Here is a 19,145-nt window from a genome sequence, read left to right as displayed (position 1 = left end):
TTGTGATAGCATAATTGCAATATGAGGCGTTTCAAGTTAAATCATTAATCACAGAAACATGCATATCCATCCTTACAAGACTAAAGGGAAGTATGTCCAAGTTTGAAAAGCTACTACATAGTAAATTATCCCTTCCTGATAAAAACAAGACCAAAAGGCCAGAGAGAAACTTCAATACACATGCCTGCCTAGCTGATTGATATGGCGAGATGGACAATAGCTGAGCTCAACGCGGGTGGCAAATACAATAAGTTAAACCCAGCTCACACGTTGAGCTGAGCATCAGGGCCGTGCCCTCTTGTTACTGCACGATGGGCATTTGTACTGCTTTATGTGTTCAGCCCTAGCGGGTGTGATTTTCACGCACTTGCCATGGAACCACCTCTCGCATATGTCACAGCAAATCCAGAATACATCTGTACCATAGTTCTCGCCACATGCCCCGCACAAGGTATCCCCGTGCTCATCCTCTTCCTCCTCCTCCTCCTCTTCTTCAAATCCATCCGCCTCTTCATCCTTCGGTTGAACCTTATTAGAGTATTTGCCCTGAGATTCGAATTCAAATTATCAAGACTGTCTAGCAGAACATGCAAAGGCATGGAACCAGAACAAAAAAATGTTTCTTCAATGTCATTGTTCATTAGCGCGCACAAAACATATTTTTGTTTTGTTTTGGGTAAGAAAAGGTAATAATAAGTCTACCACTTTAGAGTTTGACTTCGATTTGCTGCTGCTATTGTTGGTGACTGATGATTTGTCCTTGACTTGCTTTTTGGCAGCTCCAGTTACAACTTCAAAAAGTGTTGGAATTTCATTTATCATACAGAAGAGACGTTTCCTGCATTAAAAACAAAAATACATAATCCATAAAACCTTAGCACGGTTAAGCTAACTCTTCTTGCAACCAATCCATTAACCGAGCAATTGCTTTTCTCCTTCATGCACAGTTTTGTCATACATCTCTTAGAACCGTTTTCATCTTGACATACAAATTTTTGTATCAGATAAGGTGCATTTTTAACAGAGACAGAGCAGAGTAGTTCATGCCGCAACCTTATACCAAGTTATCAATGAACTCAAGGGGGAACAAAACTGGCCACAGAGATCTTACAACTTGTACAGTCAAGCATATATAATAAAAAATAATAATAAATAAATAAATAAATAAACAATGAAACAATAAGAACGGGCTCAGTGCATACTGCATAAGGCTCCTGCATTGTGCAGGGTTTGGAGAAGAATGATGAATTCAACCTTATCTGTTATTTCACCGAGGCTTGTTTCAGGGTTTGAACCCATGCCATAGTGGTCAATGAGAGCACTTGGCTACTACACGCCAAGTCTAACCTCCATGCTCATCAAACAAAAATAAAGAATAAAAAGGAACAATCACATCATGATAAAAACTTATTAAAAGTCAGGATTTGAACAGAGTTCACCTCTCAGATTTGTCAAAACCGAATCTGGCACCAAAATAGAAAGCAACTGAAAGTAGCCATGCGTCACTGTGGACAGCAACAAGAGCCAACCAGTCCTTGTCTTGCATCCCATCTCTGGCAAAGTTAATACCTAATGCTGGCTCTGGAAGCTCAGGAGGCACCTCTTCAGCAGGCAAATTAACTTCCCACTGTTCATTAGGAAATCCATAAAGGCACAGGTTTTCTTTCTCTGCAGGGTTGACACAAGTGTCAACAGCAACATTAGAAATGATTTTTTCCAAACAGTATACGCTAAACTCCTCTTCCTCTCTCTCTCTCTCACACACACACACACAGAGGAAAACTTGCAAGAACAAAAACTGAATGGTTCAAATGGCCTAGAATGATGTCTGCCACTGGCAGCAGTTCACCATTATCAAAAAAAAAAAAAAGTTCAAAAAGAAATTATTGATTTTAGAACTTTAGTGTACGCATACCCAAAAAATCATAAAAAGAAACCAGGAATAAGATAAAACTGCTTCATAGGTGTACAAAGAAGTAGTATTGGGAGGAAATACAACAATTGGGACATACCAAACAATAAAGCAAGGATGTGAATTGCAATCATCACCCTAAATGTGACAATATTAACTCAATCTTTTGCACTCTATATGTGATCCCCTCAAGTATATAAACACTTTTTTAACAGTAGTGAAAATCAAGTCTGGAAGATCAAGAGCTCTGATTGTGTTTGCAATATATTGGTGTAGAAATAAGCATACCAAAAAGGAAGTAAACAATGTGACATAGTAAGGAAATAAGAGAATTGGAAAATGACCTAAACAAAAACAGAGAGAAATCTTGTTGAACTCAATAGTCAATATGCAAGTCAAGAAAACAAAAAGGCACATAAAAACCACAAGCAAAAATGTATTCAATCCATTGGGTCAAGTCTCTTCATCACAAAACTCTCTAGAGGACCTCAATACATCATTCTTAACTAGGTTATAGAACGGATATATACTCCAGTCTAATGCCTGTAGCTGATAACAGTAATATATGTATCAATCCATCATAAAGAAATCAAAAGAAGATCTATTGCAGGGAAATGTGATGTAAAGATGAAAAGCACACAACTGGGAACACGTAGAACACAATTGAAATTCTAAGATTAGGCATTGCTTTTAATTAACTTCCTGCCAGCTCAAAAGTCACAACACATCGACAACCAAAACATGCAAAACAACTCGTTACTGGCAACTGTCCATTGTTCACCTCGCATCACATATAGACAACCATTCAACTCAATACTGACAACTGTCCATTTTTCACCTCGCATCACATATAGACAACCATTCAACTCGATACTGACAACTGTCCATTTCTCACCTCACATCACATATAGACACAACCATTCAACTCGTTACTGACAACTGTCCATTTTTCACCTCGCATCACATATAGACAACCACTCAACTCGTTACTGACAACTGTCCATTTTTCACCTCGCATCACAAATAGACAACCAGTTGCCACACCAAAATCATGGAAAACTTATCACTCTCCAGTAAAAACATGTCCTTGCCATGCTATGTATGCATTTAAAGTTGTTCAAAGACAGCTTTCGCACTTGCTGAAAAAAAACAGCAACCAAGATTTGGAGCACTCTTTTTTTTTTTTGAAGTAAACACAGCAAGTCAGCAATCAGCCCAAAAGGTACCGTAAAATATAGCTAAGAAAAAGCTTTAACCATCCAATACAAAATTATATACATTTATATTCCCAAAGAATACTACTATTCACTTCTAATCATTCCGAATTTTGAGAAAACAAAGAAATTAAATAAATCATATTTACAGCCCATGCCTTTCCAGAAACAGAAAAAAAAAAAAAACAAATTACTAGCACAAATTTAAAGCAGACCAAAATAAATTTCACCCAAGTGCAAGAACAATTCTTTCAGAAGTCAACACGACTCACCCAAAAAACAAAACACACAGAAATTCACTTGTAAATGCAGACGTAAACCTAAATGCATTAATGCGAACCGTAAGAAAAACGAAGATCCCTAACTCAGCAACTCACCCGGGTCACACTGCTGATAAAAATCCTCCACATCTGCAAAAGAATTAGTCAAAATTAGACAATAAATTATTAAAAATGCGCGAGATTCGAAACCCCCTAAGAACTCCAAAAAACAAAACAAAACAAAAAAGCAAAAAAAAACAAAGGAAAGGAAGAAATACACACAGTAGGGATTGCTACTGTGAGGTATATTAGCTAAAATATACATAGATAAACACAGAGGTGCAAGCTTATGCGCATATATATATATATATACCGGTAGTGAGGGCTTTGATCATTCCTTTACGGCGGCCCGTGTAATCCTTAAACACCTCCTCTACAGTTCGAGGATTATACTGTCCGCCTCCGTCCATTCCTCTCAACTCTGAAGAAAGAGAGCAGTGAGAGAGAAACTGTCACAAAACGAGAGCTTTTCCGTCGCTGAAGGCTGAAGCGGAACGAATATTTATATATACAATTTATAAAAATAAATAAATACTCCGTGTAGTGTATAGTGAAACAAATTGGAAGAGATGGGGGCATGATCGTAAATTTAAATGGGGGTTTAGCGACGGCCAGGAACCAGGATACGGACTAGGGATGGGCAGAATGGATATTTCAGACACAATTCAGAATAGAGAAACGAAACCTACGAATATGACTTTTTCTTAAAAATATATTTTATTTTTTTTAGTTTAATGATAATCAGGCTAAATTTTATTGACCCGACAATATATAATATGCACTCTACAGTCTAGCCGTTTTTGACGATGAAATGGATAAGTTTTTACCGTCGCATCTTACCTATCGTTATCAAACACACAAAATAGGACAAAAGGACTACTAAAATTTTCGTTACTCCTCATAATTTATTTATTTTTTTTAAGGGATTATATTTTAAAATAAATTTTAAATTGATAATAGATAACTAAAATGGAAACATTACAATTACAAATATTCAATTGATTCCAAAAATTATGGTTCATGAATATAAAGTTTCTGCTTCTTCTCTCAGCTAGTCAACCCATATTGATGGATTAAGATACACATTCAATTCAACAACACAGGCGAGTGGCGAGCTATTTCTGTAGGCAGGAGCTTTCTTTTTTAGGCTAAAAATGAGAGGAAAGGAATGTTGATGTTCAGACTGAATTCCCTTATGCTATCTATCATTACATGTGTATTGTATAACTATAACAATAAAATTAAGAAAGATATGGTATCATATATTTTAACATTGGACAATCCACATCTTGCCTTGCCACTGGAAATTTGCACTGAATGTTTCCGGGACAAAAAAAGTTGAGAGCTCCGCGGTCCATCGGTCGCAATCACACAGAACATTTCGCCACTACAATATATCAGAAGAAATGAACTTGAGTCATTGTATAGTGATAACATTTGGCAAAGTTTATGATTATAAATCTTCGCTGCTCCATATAAATTAGGACCATGCTTAGTGTCATTACATTTATCACTTACAAACTTGTAACTACTCCCTGATATGGCCAGTTTTAAATGGTTTTTAAAAAATAAAACAAACAAACAAACAAACAAACAAATTAAAATTTGCCACATTAGGGAGTGGCAAGTTTGTGAGTGGTAAATATAGGGGCACTACCGCACTAAGCATTTTCTGGGTTATAAGCTTTATGAGACAATGTATATGTTTGATGTTTCAAAATTAACAAAACAAAAAATGACAATACAAGACACCTTCAAGATACAATGGCAATGACAATTTATCAAAGAATTTAATATCAGAATTCAGAAGACTACAGAATTGTAGAGTGTTGAAACTAGTAATTTCAGGGAAGTTTATGGGCAATGTTGTTGGATTCTTAATTGAATTTTCTAACCCATGGGCATGAATAATTACTTTTCTCAAGATTTTCTAAAAATATTTTAATTTAGATTTTTAGAACACTCTCCCACTTTAACGTTTCTAAAAGTACGAGATGTATCCTGATCTTTCAAAACAATAGTTTCAGAATCTCATAGATATAGTGCACCACTACACTGCATTCTCTATATCAGTGAAATTAATTGCACTCTCCAGAAAAGAAAACTGTGCCAGTATATGCTATCGTCTTACACTGCTTCTAAATCTGAGAACAGGTTTAAAAGGGCTAACCCTTCCTTGAGAGGCCAAAGGCTTTATACAACATGTCAATACCTACCCCATTCAGTGTTGTAAAAATCGGCCTAAGCGCCCCTAAGCCGAGAGAATTTCAGCCTTAGGCAGCTTTTAGTCAGGCGGCTAACTAGGCGCCCTTGGCGCCTAACTCAGCCAAGTCGGTGCCCAACTCGGAGCCTAACTCAGCCGAATCAGCGCCCAACTCGGTCGAGTGGTTTTTCCTTTAATTCCCTCGCCTGTACGTTGTCACCTGCTCAGTTGTTCCTCTTACTGTCTTGCATATTCCTCGAGCCATGTACTCAATTAACAGTCTAACATATGTAATTGACTACTTTGGAGGATTATAATAGTCTAACAACTCACAGCCCACTGCCTCTTTTTTTTATTAATAATTACTCGGCCACCTAGGCGCTAGGTGCCCCCGGCGCCTAGCGCCTTCTGCAACATTGACCCCATTTCCCTTGCAATAAGATAAATCATCTTGCACCCTGAGAAATTTCACTTGGGAATAGCTTTGATGTCCCACAACTTAATGCACTATATTTGTATATGCATGACCTATATAATAGCACCATCAAGCAGGAAAGGAAGATAGATAATGCCGCTTGCAGCAATATATCAGAGGAAGATTCAATATCTAAGACTTACCGTTGCTCTTGTGGTACTCTTCCCCTTGTAGTTCATGATCCTTCTTCTCCGGAACAGTTTGTTCCATAAACTGCTGAATTGCTCTCCAATATTTATCACCACCAGCCAACCATGTATCCATGTGCATTGCGGTCGGAAACTCCACAAATAAGCATTGCCTATTGCATGCAGCTGCCCTGGAATATAGCATCTCCATGTGGGATGGGGGAACCAATTCATCTTGTAAACCAGAGAGGAAAAGGATTGGTTGTTTGATCTGCAATTAAATGCCTCAGGCGATAAGTACTGCAAGGTTTTCAGGCATAAAAGTAACAGATTGAAGACAGTAAAGGTTAAACAGAGTAATCTTGGAAAACTTCTATGGATCAAAAAGAATCATGAACTTATGAAACAAACCCATGAGAAAATTACAATAATTACTACATAGTTGTTTCACAAAATTACAAACTTGATGATATTGGAGAAGCTATGAAAATCACAGGTCCAGTGAATGATAATCATTGAATGTAAGACTATCAACGAAATGTTGATACATAAGAAAAGAAATCTTGGCTTGTAATGGAATAGCTACCTCATTTGCTTCCATTTGAATAATAATAATGTCCGGAATTGGTGCACGACTATTTGTCACTTGCAACATTTAAAAAGGCCATGCCAAAAAATGATTTTTTTTTTTTTATTAGCAAACACATTGGAGATGCCTCTTTCAAGTTACTGCATTTAGATTTACTCATTAATAGTCAAAACATTAGCAAAATAACTTCATGAACTTGTGGCCTCACCTGGCCAACAACATCAATGGTATTCCATGGAGATCTAACCAGAAAATTAAGAAGTTTGAGTCCCTTTGAATCACTTCCTCCAATAAACCACTTCAAGAACGGCACAAGAACTCCGGCCATGTCAAGGATAGAGGTAAAAGTATTCTCCAAAATCAGTGCTGAGACCTGCAATTACAAAAATCCCACAATACTGTAGGGTCAAAGATAGAATTGCATCAATATATACCTTACAAACAATAAGATTAATTTAGAAACTTCCTAGAATAAATCTTAATTAGAAATGCAAACAAGAAGGAAATAACAATATATGATGCAAGCACAAAACAACAAATTGGAAACAAACTAGACAAGAACATTCATCCTTGGCTAAGCCAAATAATAGATGACACTAATTTGTATTGATACTAGACAATTGTCAAATGCATTATAAAGAAATAAGAACAGGAAATGGGGCAAGACAGTGCCACCATCAGTTAGGAAGCATCTGATTATAACTAAAATAATCACAAGCATATTAGATACCTTATCAGGATTATTTTTGGCAAGTACAGAACCAACTGCTCCTCCTAGTGATCTTCCAAAAACTACTATTCTAGACGTGTCAATATCTGTCCTCTGAATCAGATGATCTATTGCTGCCTATTCAAAAAGAAAACATAATCTCTTAGAACTCAACCTGAAAGGTATAGTTGAATCTGTCTGGCATGAAAATTATGGTAGCAATCAATACTTGAGCATCCTTTGTAATTCCATGCTGAGAAGGGTATCCACCACTGGCACCATAGCTGTGTACTAGAAAAGAAACAAGTTAATAACATAACAACATGCTAAGACAAAGACAACAGTTGATAAAGGCAATCAACAGACCCTCGGTATGAAAGCATAAAGACATTACAGTGCAACTTCCGTAACAATTTGCGAATCATTTCAAGACGGTGGGCAATATCTGCAGTCAACTAGTTACAGCTAAACCAAATTTTAAGTTGTAATGAGAACTTGAGAAGAAACATGATAGAAAAATATTAACACAAAGAGGCAGATTAATAAAAGGATACTTCCTGCATTTTCCTGAAAAAAGAGCAAGGTTGGGCCTGTCAACCACCAGCAAACACAATGAGCAACATGGGGAATTAACAGCAAACAATTCACTATCTACAAGTTCAAGTTATGGTGCATTTTTATAATTAGTTACAGAGATCAAATATCAAGCAACAAGGAAGCCTCCCATATGCAGTTCCCTTACCCAGGTCATTATGTTATCATGGCATGTGTGAATTATAATTTTAGAAGCACATGAAATGTTTATCATTTTTCACTGCTTTGGGGAATGATGGATCTAAATGCAACATTCATAGTGTAGTTTGATACGCACCCAAAGGAATGGGTAGTTTACTCATGCAATAAAAGGAATGAATGCAAGAATGGAAATCAGGAAAATCATAATGCACAGATCAGGGAAAGAGGGGATTAGACAAGAATAAATCAGAGACACAATTATCTCCTTTTCTATATTTATTTATTTCTTTGCACTATAAATTGGAATCTCTAGATGAGAGGAAAGCATCCAATCTTTTATCCTTAGTCTTCAAGCTTTTGTAGCTGGGCAAGAGCCTAAAACTGTTGTTGGGCAAAAAAGCCTAAAACTCTTGTTGGGGAAAGTCATAGTGGCAATCCTATTTTTTATATTTCAGTTTACAGCCAATAAAGGTACTTCCTTGTTCTTTTCTCTAAGGGCATCCTCAATAGTGGGGATTTTGGTGTAGTTTTTGAGGAGTTTTGTATGTGTGATTAGGAAAGAGAAAATGAGATGGGAGGGAAAAAGAAAAGAAAAAAAAAATAGCAAAATCAAATTCTAAAAAAATAATAATAAATAGAAAGTATGTTTACGCTACTGTACGCGCCCGCCTGGACGCGAATGTTGCGCCTCACGCAACTATTTCTTCCCACAGTGGGACCCACTCCACTTAAAAAGCTGACATGAATTTTTTTGCTTGCAGGAGGAAGAAATTGCCAAAAGCTACCATTCCCATTTGTCAAAATCTGACCCAAGAGGATTTTACTGTTCTAAAAGTTGATGATGAACCCCTTATTGGGGTTCCTCTAAGTCTCTAACATAGTCTCATCCTGAAAATTGGAGAGCTTACCTGTGGTCCTCATCACCATATTTTAGAATTGAGCAGCTCAATGATTGACAAGCATTTCATTCATAATAATATACGCGTAGAGATGCAACTATAGGTATAATTATTTTCACCATGTTGTTTTCTTCAAAACTTATTTCATATCATATTTTTGGTCAGAAAATTATGTTTACTTCATCTTCCAAATTGCCTCACTATCACCTCCACATACCACACGATTTAAAATTACAGAGTATCAACTAGGACAATAATTCAGAAACCACTATACCACCCAAATTCTATATCTCCATTGTCCAACTAAGCTTGCTTCGCCATTGAACCTTGAAGAAGGACCATGTCTCATAACTGGATTTTGGTCAAAATTACCCTCAACTTAAAACTGCCACTCAGCTCTTGACATCAAATTTATACCCAGCCAAGCTCAGTAGCTCATGAACACTCCAAAAATTTCAAGTAAACAGAGAAAAATCTATAGACATTCTCAATGTACGACTACGGTTAGGTCAAATTAACCTCTATAGTTCAGTATCAACTTCAAAAAGTAACAACAACAGCAATGAAACATCAATTCCTAACACCTATAATAAACTCAAGTATACTCAAGCCAAAATTCACCAATTCTCCAGCACAATTCGAGTTGAAACATCATGAAACCTAAAATTCAGGACACATAATGAATGATAGATAGAGACAGAGAGAAGAGACCTGGGCGGTGGGAAAAAAACTTGATGAACCAGGCATGGAGGTGGACGCCGTCGGAAGATCTGAGCCAGACGTCTTCGTAGGGGAGGCGGAGGCGAGCAGGCGTTATGTGATAGGACTTGGGGACGCCAGGCAACACCGGCTCGTAGACAAGCCTATCTTGGAACGCCACCAGCAATGCCATCACCGCCAGCACCGTCGCTGCCACGCCGTACAGCATCCAGGTCAAGTACAACTCCAGCATTCTCCCTCTCCGAGTAGATGCGCACGCGCATGTGCGATCACATACGTCTTACATGTATATGCAAATTCAAATTCAAATTCAAATGCAAATGCAATCTTCCTCTCTCTTTTCTCTTAGCCGGAGCCTGGAAGCACAAGTCCGGTACACCGACCAGAGGAAATGGTGAACCGCCATCATAAATGCTCAGTCGGGTTCAAATTCTATTGGGCTTCCACCAACACAACCAAGTCGTTATGGACCTATTCAATTATGGCAGGCCCAACTTATACTCAGTGGGCAAATTATTGTGTAGACCATAACAAAAAGTATATTTTTTAATATACTAAATGTACATTATACAATATAATGTACACTCAGTACACAAATAATGTACATTTTTAATATATTTGTACTAAATGTACATTATTTTGCAGTATACAAAATATGGTCCACACAGCTTGTGTGGACCATGATCCATACAATAATGATTGATAGTCAGTGACAAATTATGCCGTGGAACCGTGTCCACCTTGCAATGTGAACACTGTTTTAAAACTGTTCATAATTATGAATATATAATTAAAAAATTATGAACATAGAATTGTGAACATAATTATAAACATATAGTTATGTAATTATGAATATAGAGATTCAATAATTGTGAATATGAAATTCAAAAATTATGAATATATAGCTTTATAATTATGAACATTTAGTCCAATAATTATGAACATAGAATTCTGTAATTGTGAATATAGAGTTCAATGATTATGAATATACAATTCAAAATTATAAATATATAACTTTATAATTATGAACATATAGTTCAGTAATTATGAACATAGAACCGTGTCCACCTTGCAAGGTGGACATGGTTCTACAGCATAACAGTTGTTATACCATGTGAATTTTAGTATTAGAATTGTGAATTTTTATAATTTAAATTGTGTTTCTAAGTTTTGAAAATTTGTGAATACAATAAAGGGTCATCACAAGTTATGAAAGTTTAAAAAGTAAATTTTTGAAGGTGTATGTAAATGTGTCACCTACAGCATGTAGAAGGTGGACACGGTTCTACGGGATAATTTGCTCGCGTAAATGGGGTGGACTGTAGGTGGCAAATTATTATGTGGACCTGCAAGGTGAACACGGTTCCACAGCATAACGATTGATTCTTATTAACCAAATTTTTATGTGGACAATAAATAAAAGTATACAGTTAATATATTAAAGGTACATTATTTGTATATTGAGTGGACATTATAATTAGAATATGTAACCGCTATATTGATGGAATGAAATAGTTGTAATTTTTGTCTCTACATTCTTACTATTCTCTTCTTCCTTATCTTTACAGGGCGTTTGGTTGGAAGGGGGGAATTATGTGGGAAAGGAATTGTAATTCCATGGGAGTTGAATTACTGGGAATAAAGTGGGAATTTAAATTCCAGTGTTTGGTTGACAGGAATAGAATTACTGGGAATTTCAATTCAAATGTTTGGTATACATGGGAATTGAAAGGGAATAAGTAGTATAAAGTCAAAAATGTCCATTGTTGTTGTTAGACATTAATTTGAGGTTAAAAAAGGAAGGGGTAATTTTGACTCATCACTATCTTTTTTTCCCAGGAATTAAAATACCAGGGGGGGACATGGGATTTTAATTCCATGAAAATGGGGGAATTGCAATTCCATGGAATTGCAATTCCCTCCAACCAAACTACGGAATTTAATGGTCTTTGGAATTAGGTAGGAATTAAATAGGAAGGGAATTTAAAATCCCTCAAACCAAACGCCCTGTTATATTATTTTCATCAATGATACGATTCGTTTCTTCAAAATGACTACGAGCTAAAGGCTATAATCACAACACTCACAATATTCAAGATTTTGTAACCTTACCCTTATTTAGGGTATTTATACAGCTAAAATCCTAACTATGGTGTTTAGACTAAATTAAGAAAGTAAATCTAAAATCTTACACATTGATTACAATTTGATTGTCCAAAACATAAGGAAAGTAATCACCTAAACTAAAAAATAAATCATCCTACTTGTCCCTTTCAAAAATGGGCAAACGCTTCCGAGAATCTCGAGCTGAAATGAACTTAGAGCATCCACATCAGTGGATATTATAGAGTTATTGTCAGATGAATTATCTTGGGTGGGGTGGGGTTATTTTAGAAGATATTTATCCTGCAAATGAGAGGATAATGTCAGAAAAAAAAAAAAAAAAAAAGTAAAAACAAAAAGTTAACAACGCGCACAGCCCATTGCTACACGGGCGCGTGCACTCCACGCGCCCGTGTGGCGCGTCAAGCGCGCTGTCAGCGTGCCTGACGCAACAGTTTTTTTTTTTTTTTTTTAATTTCAATTTTTGTTATTTTTTTCTTTTTTGTTTCTTTCCCCTCCCACATTCTCTTTCTTAATCACTCTTACATTATCCCCCAATTTTCTCCAACCATTGTGGATGCTCTTATACTGACTAGTTAGTGTGAAACCAAATGTAAGAGCATTCTTATCAGTCGAGGTTATTTCTCAGTTATTTGTGGGTCTTAGCATCCACCTCATCCTCCACCATCTCATTCAATCACAAAAAAACCTTCTTCACATCAATTTTGAGTTATTTCTCAGTTTTTTATGGACCCACCATTTAACCCACTATATTTTAATTATTTCTCTTACCTATTGGACCCACAAATATACCATAATTTGCAGGAGAAATATTTTTGAAATAACTCCTCCCCACATTAACTTTGGGTGGAGAGAATTCATGTAGAAATAACTCCTAAATAACTACTAGTATGGATGCTCTAAAACCATCAGTACTCAACCCATCAATTTTTATTTTTATTTTTTTAAAGGCAAGTGTTGTGGTGGATAATAATGGTAGTAGATTCTCTGTCTGCACTGATTCTACCTCTATACTTTCAATCTTTAAGTGGTTGGATTAAAAATAGGCCTTTGAGAAGACAGGGAACATAAAACAGATGAAACTGAATATAGCAATTTACACTAGCTTTTAGCTACTGATCTGCCAGATCACACGCACGCGCGCTAAAGCTGCTTCTTTTATATTGTTTACTGGGTAAGTACGTACATGTATTTATCACTTCACACTACCAAGTGATAAATGAGATGTGAGCTGATCTAGGTTCAGAGATTGGAAAGGTATTTATATTAAATCCCAAATTATAATGTCACATAGGAAAATGATGTATGTAGTTCAATAAAGTATAATTCTTGCCACTAGTATAAATTTTATTGGCTAAAGAAAAGTGAATGAATAAAAATAATGAATTATTTTGTTGTTTAAATTAATTAAAGGATAACACATTAGTAAGGAGTAAAAAATTGGAGTAAATATAATATTACTCTATCGTATGTCATGATAACACTTTACAAATTAGATGACATGACATTTTTTGATAGATAGTGAATTTGATAGACTAATTAGTATGTTAGATACTTATGGTGGACTATGACCAAGGTCCTACAAATCCAAGTTGGTTGATTCTTGTATGTAGACCTAGGCAAGTTGCCTAACATGTATCTAACCAGTTAGACTCGAGTCAGTACTATAGAAAGATAACATTTGACTTAAAAATTTAAGCTTACTATTTCAATTATTAAATCAATGAAATTGTCATATACCCCGGCCATCAATGTTAAAATGATTTGTGGTTGTGCAATTTGAGTTGCTTCTTTGAATTATGAATTAGTGATACTTGAGGGAAGGTAACATGATAGAACTCAGGTGGTAGGGTATTGACTATTTGGGTTGCAACAAATAGAGAAATTATGGAACAGATACTATCTTGTAATAGAGTCAATAGTACTTGATATAGTATATACGATCGGTATGTCTATGAGTATAGTATTATGATCAATATCGGGTCGGATCTCCTACCTAGCCTGCTTGTTGGTTTAATTCTCAAGCTCGGGACGTTGTGACAGTGGGTCGGCAGCCTCCGAGCTTATCGTACTAGTCTTGAAGTAGGTGAAAAGTCCTCTCATTAATAAATGGGGTATTTATTGGGGTGAGAAGAGGCAGGTTCCGAGCCCTCGGCATGTTGGGCACGTGGTGCCCATGCACAGGGCTAGGCCGGGGCGAAAGGGGTTTCATGCACGTGTCATAACATCCCTGATGAGATAAGATTACGCTGTGAGAGGTCGAGTCACTAGTCCGTCTTTGGACGACCTATGAGCTAGTCCGCCGGTGCGGTCGAGGGAAAGAATAGGTCCGGAGGTCATGCGATGCGGTCCGGTCAGATCGGGTTATGCTCCTTAAGTGTCAAAGACCCCTGACCTACCATTAGACCTACGGTCGGGGAATAATCTCTATCAGTACAAAAAAAAAATGTAACAAAATAAATGCTTGAGACCCCTCAATTCATATCACGTCTTCTATACATGACCTTGTTAATCGAGAAGAGGGCTACCATTTCCTACATTCATAGAAGAGCAATTTTTTTTGTGTAAATGGTTGGCGACACACAATATTAATCTTTACTTGGCTTGATTATTATTGACATCCCTCTTACCTCTTGATCTCTTGATGGTATTGAACATATATTGACAACTCAGTGTAGTATAATTACTTAGACATGTTATTACTTCCATTTTTTTACTAATCCTTTCTCACGTATTGAAAAACTATATATATCTCCCCCAAGAAATAACTCAGTGTCGAAAGGTTGATTGTGAATATAGTGACTTAACAAATACCTTATGTTCAAATCCTCAATATAATGGGGAAAGATCTCAATCTTAGAGCAAAAAAAAAAACACTAACCCTACATAATTGAAACACATCTTACAATTTACTTCTTCTTACAATCTCCAAAATCGTCATGTTTAGAGTTTAAACCTATTTAAAAACTAAGAGTTGAATTAGAATATTGATCCAACATAAGATGTACGTTGCATGGTACGATGTAACTAGTCATGGGTTCCCCTACCAACCACCCCTAAAGTCTACAAGTTCGCTGCAATTGTCCCAAAATCCAAGCCGTAGCATTTGGCTTTTCCCATTTTATTCCCTCGCCATTAACTACACCCTCCTCTGCTCAATATTCTCTTCTCCTTCTCACTTCCCACCATATATATATATATATAAACCTCTGCTTTTCCCGTTTCCTCATCTTCTTCATTTTACTCTGATCTTCTCCCTGTAATTCAAACACATGTCTTCCTCCTGGGAAAGGCCATCCCGGGGGAAAACGCCGTCGTTTTCCTCCTCCCTCTTGGAATCCATCTACCACTCCATCGACGAATCGCACGGGCGCCATGACCGGAGCTTCATCAGAAGGAACAATTCATCGGAAGCCGGCGGCCAGGAAATCGCCAGCCTTAGACGCGCAATCATGGTGGAGAAATGGGTGGAAAACTGCACGAATAATAAGAACGCAACTCCGGCGAGACACTTGAACTCCGACTCGAACTCCTCGACGGACTCCATGGCCAGCATATTCTCCTCCTCCGAAGCAGAGTCCTCTGCCTCAAGATCCTCCGTTTTCGCCGCCCGGAAACCGACGAAGAAGACGGCGGCGAGGAAATCCAGCATTCTGAGCTTCTACGGCGAGCTGAAGAAGACGAAGCAGCCCATCTCTCCCGGCAGAAGAATCTGCAACTTCCTCAACTCGATCTTCACCTCCAAGAACAACAAACCCCACCGCCGCGAAGATTTCGATTCCGCGGCGGAGGAATGGAGCTCGGTGAGGAAATCAAGATCCATGAAGGCCTCCACCACCACCGCCGCCGCCCCATCCTGCCTGAGCAAAACCCCGTCGTCCAAATCCAAAAGATCAGTCAGATTTTGCCCCGTCAACGTGATTCTCAACGACGACAGCAGCTTTCGAGATCTCGAGGTCAAGAACCTCGGCAATAAGGTGGTGGTACGAGGAATGTACAATGATGACGAGGATGATGGGAGGAGTTGTGCCAGCTCGGATCTGTTCGAGCTGGACAACATCGGCACTGCTGGCGCCACTCATCATCATCATCATCATCATGTGGATGAGAGTAGAGACGAACTGCCCGTCTATGGAACCACAAGCCTCATGAAAATCAATCAAGCCATTGCTAGTGGGTTGTTTATGTAATTTCACATCTCTTCTCATATCATCATCAATCTACATATCTAATTGAGAGATCATTATCATTATCATTATATTATATATATTGTCCTTTGTTTCTTGAATATAATGCTTTGAGATGGCAACTTGTTTGAATTTCTAGCACCAAATTAGCAACCCTAACATGTTTCCAAAAGGGTAAGCTCCCACCACATTGTGCTCTTCATACATCTCAATTTAATCCCATTTCATTTAATTAAGTCATTACGAGAACGGAAACTGAACACATCAGCTATCAGGAAAGGGTAACGAGTATACATTATAAGTTATAATAAATATTTATTATTTGAAGAACATACTTTTATTTGTGTAGTTGGGTACGAATGCATGGTATCAATAAATTTACGTGTTATTTAAGTATCTAAATAGACTATGTGTGATGAGATATCATAGTACATCAGTTGCTATCAAGTGTCTATTTTATTTTTACAACAATGACTATTTTTTTTAAAATGTTTTTAATTTCCCGACCACCGGTAATTGAAAATTAAAATTAGGGTTCACGTTAATGTCTACCTTGACCTAAATTTTCTTACCACGGGAAAAATTAAAGTTGTGAGGTATTAGTAATTAGACCAACAAACTAAACAACTTGGCTTGGTCGGGTTACTCCCTACTAAGAATCAATTTTGCATATTCTAAAAGTGGCTAGAAGAAGCATCATTACAAGTGTTATATGTCAAAAGGCAAAATCCCTAGGTGACTCACTAAATTATGTCAGGACTGGGCTCAATTCTACGTCTTTGTTCATAATTTATCATTTAAGAACCAACTCAATTATCTGTGTGGACAAGTGGTATTACTCTAAATATAATATATCACGTGCACCGATATGATATAAAAGAATTTTTTTTTTTTTAAAAACAAAATATCACACATAGTTAAACACTTTGTGGGAATTGAAGATGAATACTTGAAAGTAGTTGATGAAGTCTAAGTTGGACGTGGAGGGTCGCAAATTGCAATGATGGTGTTTCTTAGGGTTGAAGAAAAAATGATTTGTTATCACTTTTGAGGTGTTGAAATTTTGGGATGAAGGTACATACAAAAGATGCATATATATCTATTGGCATCTTTGTCCATACACAACTTTTTGAAATCATTTAGGAGAAGGTGAAATTTTGATGTCTATATCTGATATTATTATTGTATTTTTCTACTTTTTGGCTTCCCCAACAAAAGGGAACTTCAAAAGCGACATTTTGAGAGCATGGGCAACACAATCTTTATGAGAAAGTGACCGTATATCATATGATGTTGTCTACCTACTCTGTCTACTACAGTCATTAAGTCCACTGTTGAAAACGTTTTCAGACATAACAAGTTTCAATCCTAAACTTCACCTATTTTATCTGTACAAAATATGTTGTTTTATAATTTGTGGCTGTCAGCAAAATATATAACTTATTTTAAGTTCGTTACTAAGTTAGAAATAGAAATAACAATAATTGATATATGAGTTAATACCTGATTTGGTCTCTCGACTATTAGAATTTCTTCACTTTGGTTCTCAACTTTCAAATTTATTCAATTTCAACTCCATTTACAATTTTTACCTAAAACAGTCATTTGTCTTAACCAAAATGGTCCTAATTAGACCCGTTTTAGTTAACAATTACATAGTTGAGGATGAAATTGAACAAATTTAACATTCGATGATCAAAATGGTAAAATTTTAGTAGTCGATGGACTAAATCAGGTATTAACTCTGATCTTGATATATTTATACTCTGTACAAAAATTGCATATGAGTACTGGAGAGGAAATAGAAAAAGAAAAAAAAAAGACAATATAAGAAATTATGTCACATGCTAGGGACAAAACATAAATCAATTTCAAATATAATCTTCACTTTTTTTTAGTTATATAGAAAAAATGAAATTTTCTTCAAGTACAAACACCAAAAGCTAGGCAAGAGAAAAGATTATTGATTATTTTCCTTATAAGTGATTGTGATTTGAAAAGGAAGTCCCCTTTAGAAATCTCTTGCTAGGTCCAATTCTATTATTTTTCTTAGGAATCATCATCAAATAAGTTCTTTTACTTATTAATAAAGATACAATTAAATTATTGATCGAATTGAAAACATGTGCAATATATATAACTAATGTAGGGATGTAAATGAGCTGAGCAGTTCATGAGTCGTTCGGTCAAAGCTCGGCTCGAGTTCAAGCTCAAATGTTTTAGACTGATGAACCACTCAGTTAGAGTTCGACTCAAACTCAGTCAACTTCGAATTCGAGCCGACTCGTTTCATAACTGAGTCGAGCTCAAGCCTACCTATTGTTTATCAAGTTCGAACTCGGCTCGGCTCGTTTACACCCTTATTGTAGTGTAACATCAAACAATTGATATAATTAACATGTTACATTTTTAGACTTCATCAATTAAACAATTTACGCGAATTATAAATAATACAAAGTTAATTGAATTTATAAACTTTTATACATATACAAAATGATAGCTTATATGGATGGTTTTTATATCTTATGTCCACCACATAATTGGTAGATACAGTCCCGTGACATAATATATTAATTACAAGCACATAATATGTTAAATAAATGCATATAATATAAAGTTAGCATGTTATGTACTTTTAATTTACAGACACATAATCTATTAACTGCATGGATATAATATGTTAACTGTATATAAATAATTTAAATGTCATTTTAAATCATGGTACATAAGGTAAGGTGGACTATGATCCATGGTATAATTTGATGTGAATATAATAGAAGGTAGGAAATTAGGAATGGTGTTTGAAAATTAAATGAGATGTTAGGTAGGTATTACATTTTCTGGCTACCCTTTTATATGGCAAATTATTATGTGGATTTGGGTCCACCTTGTTTTGGTAAAAAAATACACATTTTATATATTGAATATTA

The 19,145-nt window shown here is 36.3% G+C and overlaps 3 protein-coding genes across 5 annotated transcripts; 1 reads left to right on the top strand and 2 right to left on the bottom strand.

Moving 5' to 3' along the window:
• LOC109148225 (PHD finger protein ALFIN-LIKE 4-like) lies at positions 1–3,948 on the bottom strand. The gene is made up of 5 exons (XM_019296095.1): positions 3,760–3,948; positions 3,504–3,536; positions 1,440–1,668; positions 703–838; positions 1–546 (listed from the first exon to the last, which is right to left on the bottom strand). The coding sequence occupies exons 1-5, from the start codon at positions 3,854–3,856 to the stop codon at positions 283–285; spliced, it is 759 nt and encodes a 252-aa protein (XP_019151640.1). The 5' UTR covers positions 3,857–3,948; the 3' UTR covers positions 1–282.
• A 622-nt stretch (positions 3,949–4,570) lies between these two features.
• LOC109147684 (protein bem46-like) lies at positions 4,571–10,281 on the bottom strand. Of its 2 annotated transcripts, none has more exons than XM_019295312.1 (8): positions 9,896–10,281; positions 8,105–8,140; positions 7,917–7,995; positions 7,780–7,834; positions 7,572–7,688; positions 7,050–7,214; positions 6,268–6,523; positions 4,571–4,833 (listed from the first exon to the last, which is right to left on the bottom strand). In XM_019295312.1, the coding sequence occupies exons 1-8, from the start codon at positions 10,134–10,136 to the stop codon at positions 4,814–4,816; spliced, it is 969 nt and encodes a 322-aa protein (XP_019150857.1). In that variant the 5' UTR covers positions 10,137–10,281; the 3' UTR covers positions 4,571–4,813. The 2 variants fall into 2 exon arrangements, with proteins under 2 accessions (XP_019150857.1, XP_019150856.1); XM_019295311.1 differs by lacking the exon at positions 4,571–4,833 and adding an exon at positions 5,485–6,107.
• Positions 10,282–15,178: 4,897 nt separating this feature from the next.
• Positions 15,179–16,357, top strand: LOC109147884 (protein BIG GRAIN 1-like A). 2 transcript variants are annotated; one of them, XM_019295540.1, is made up of 2 exons: positions 15,179–15,433; positions 15,476–16,357. In XM_019295540.1, the coding sequence occupies exons 1-2, from the start codon at positions 15,301–15,303 to the stop codon at positions 16,216–16,218; spliced, it is 876 nt and encodes a 291-aa protein (XP_019151085.1). In that variant the 5' UTR covers positions 15,179–15,300; the 3' UTR covers positions 16,219–16,357. The 2 variants fall into 2 exon arrangements, with proteins under 2 accessions (XP_019151085.1, XP_019151084.1); XM_019295539.1 differs by having other exon boundaries at positions 15,179–16,357.
• The last annotated feature ends 2,788 nt before the right edge of the window (positions 16,358–19,145 follow it).

Source organism: Ipomoea nil, unplaced genomic scaffold, assembly GCF_001879475.1.
Source record: "Ipomoea nil cultivar Tokyo-kokei standard unplaced genomic scaffold, Asagao_1.1 scaffold2036, whole genome shotgun sequence".
Lineage (NCBI taxonomy): Eukaryota > Viridiplantae > Streptophyta > Magnoliopsida > Solanales > Convolvulaceae > Ipomoea > Ipomoea nil.
The sequence above is the reverse complement of the archived record's forward strand: the minus strand, read 5'-3'. Positions and strand labels throughout refer to the sequence as shown.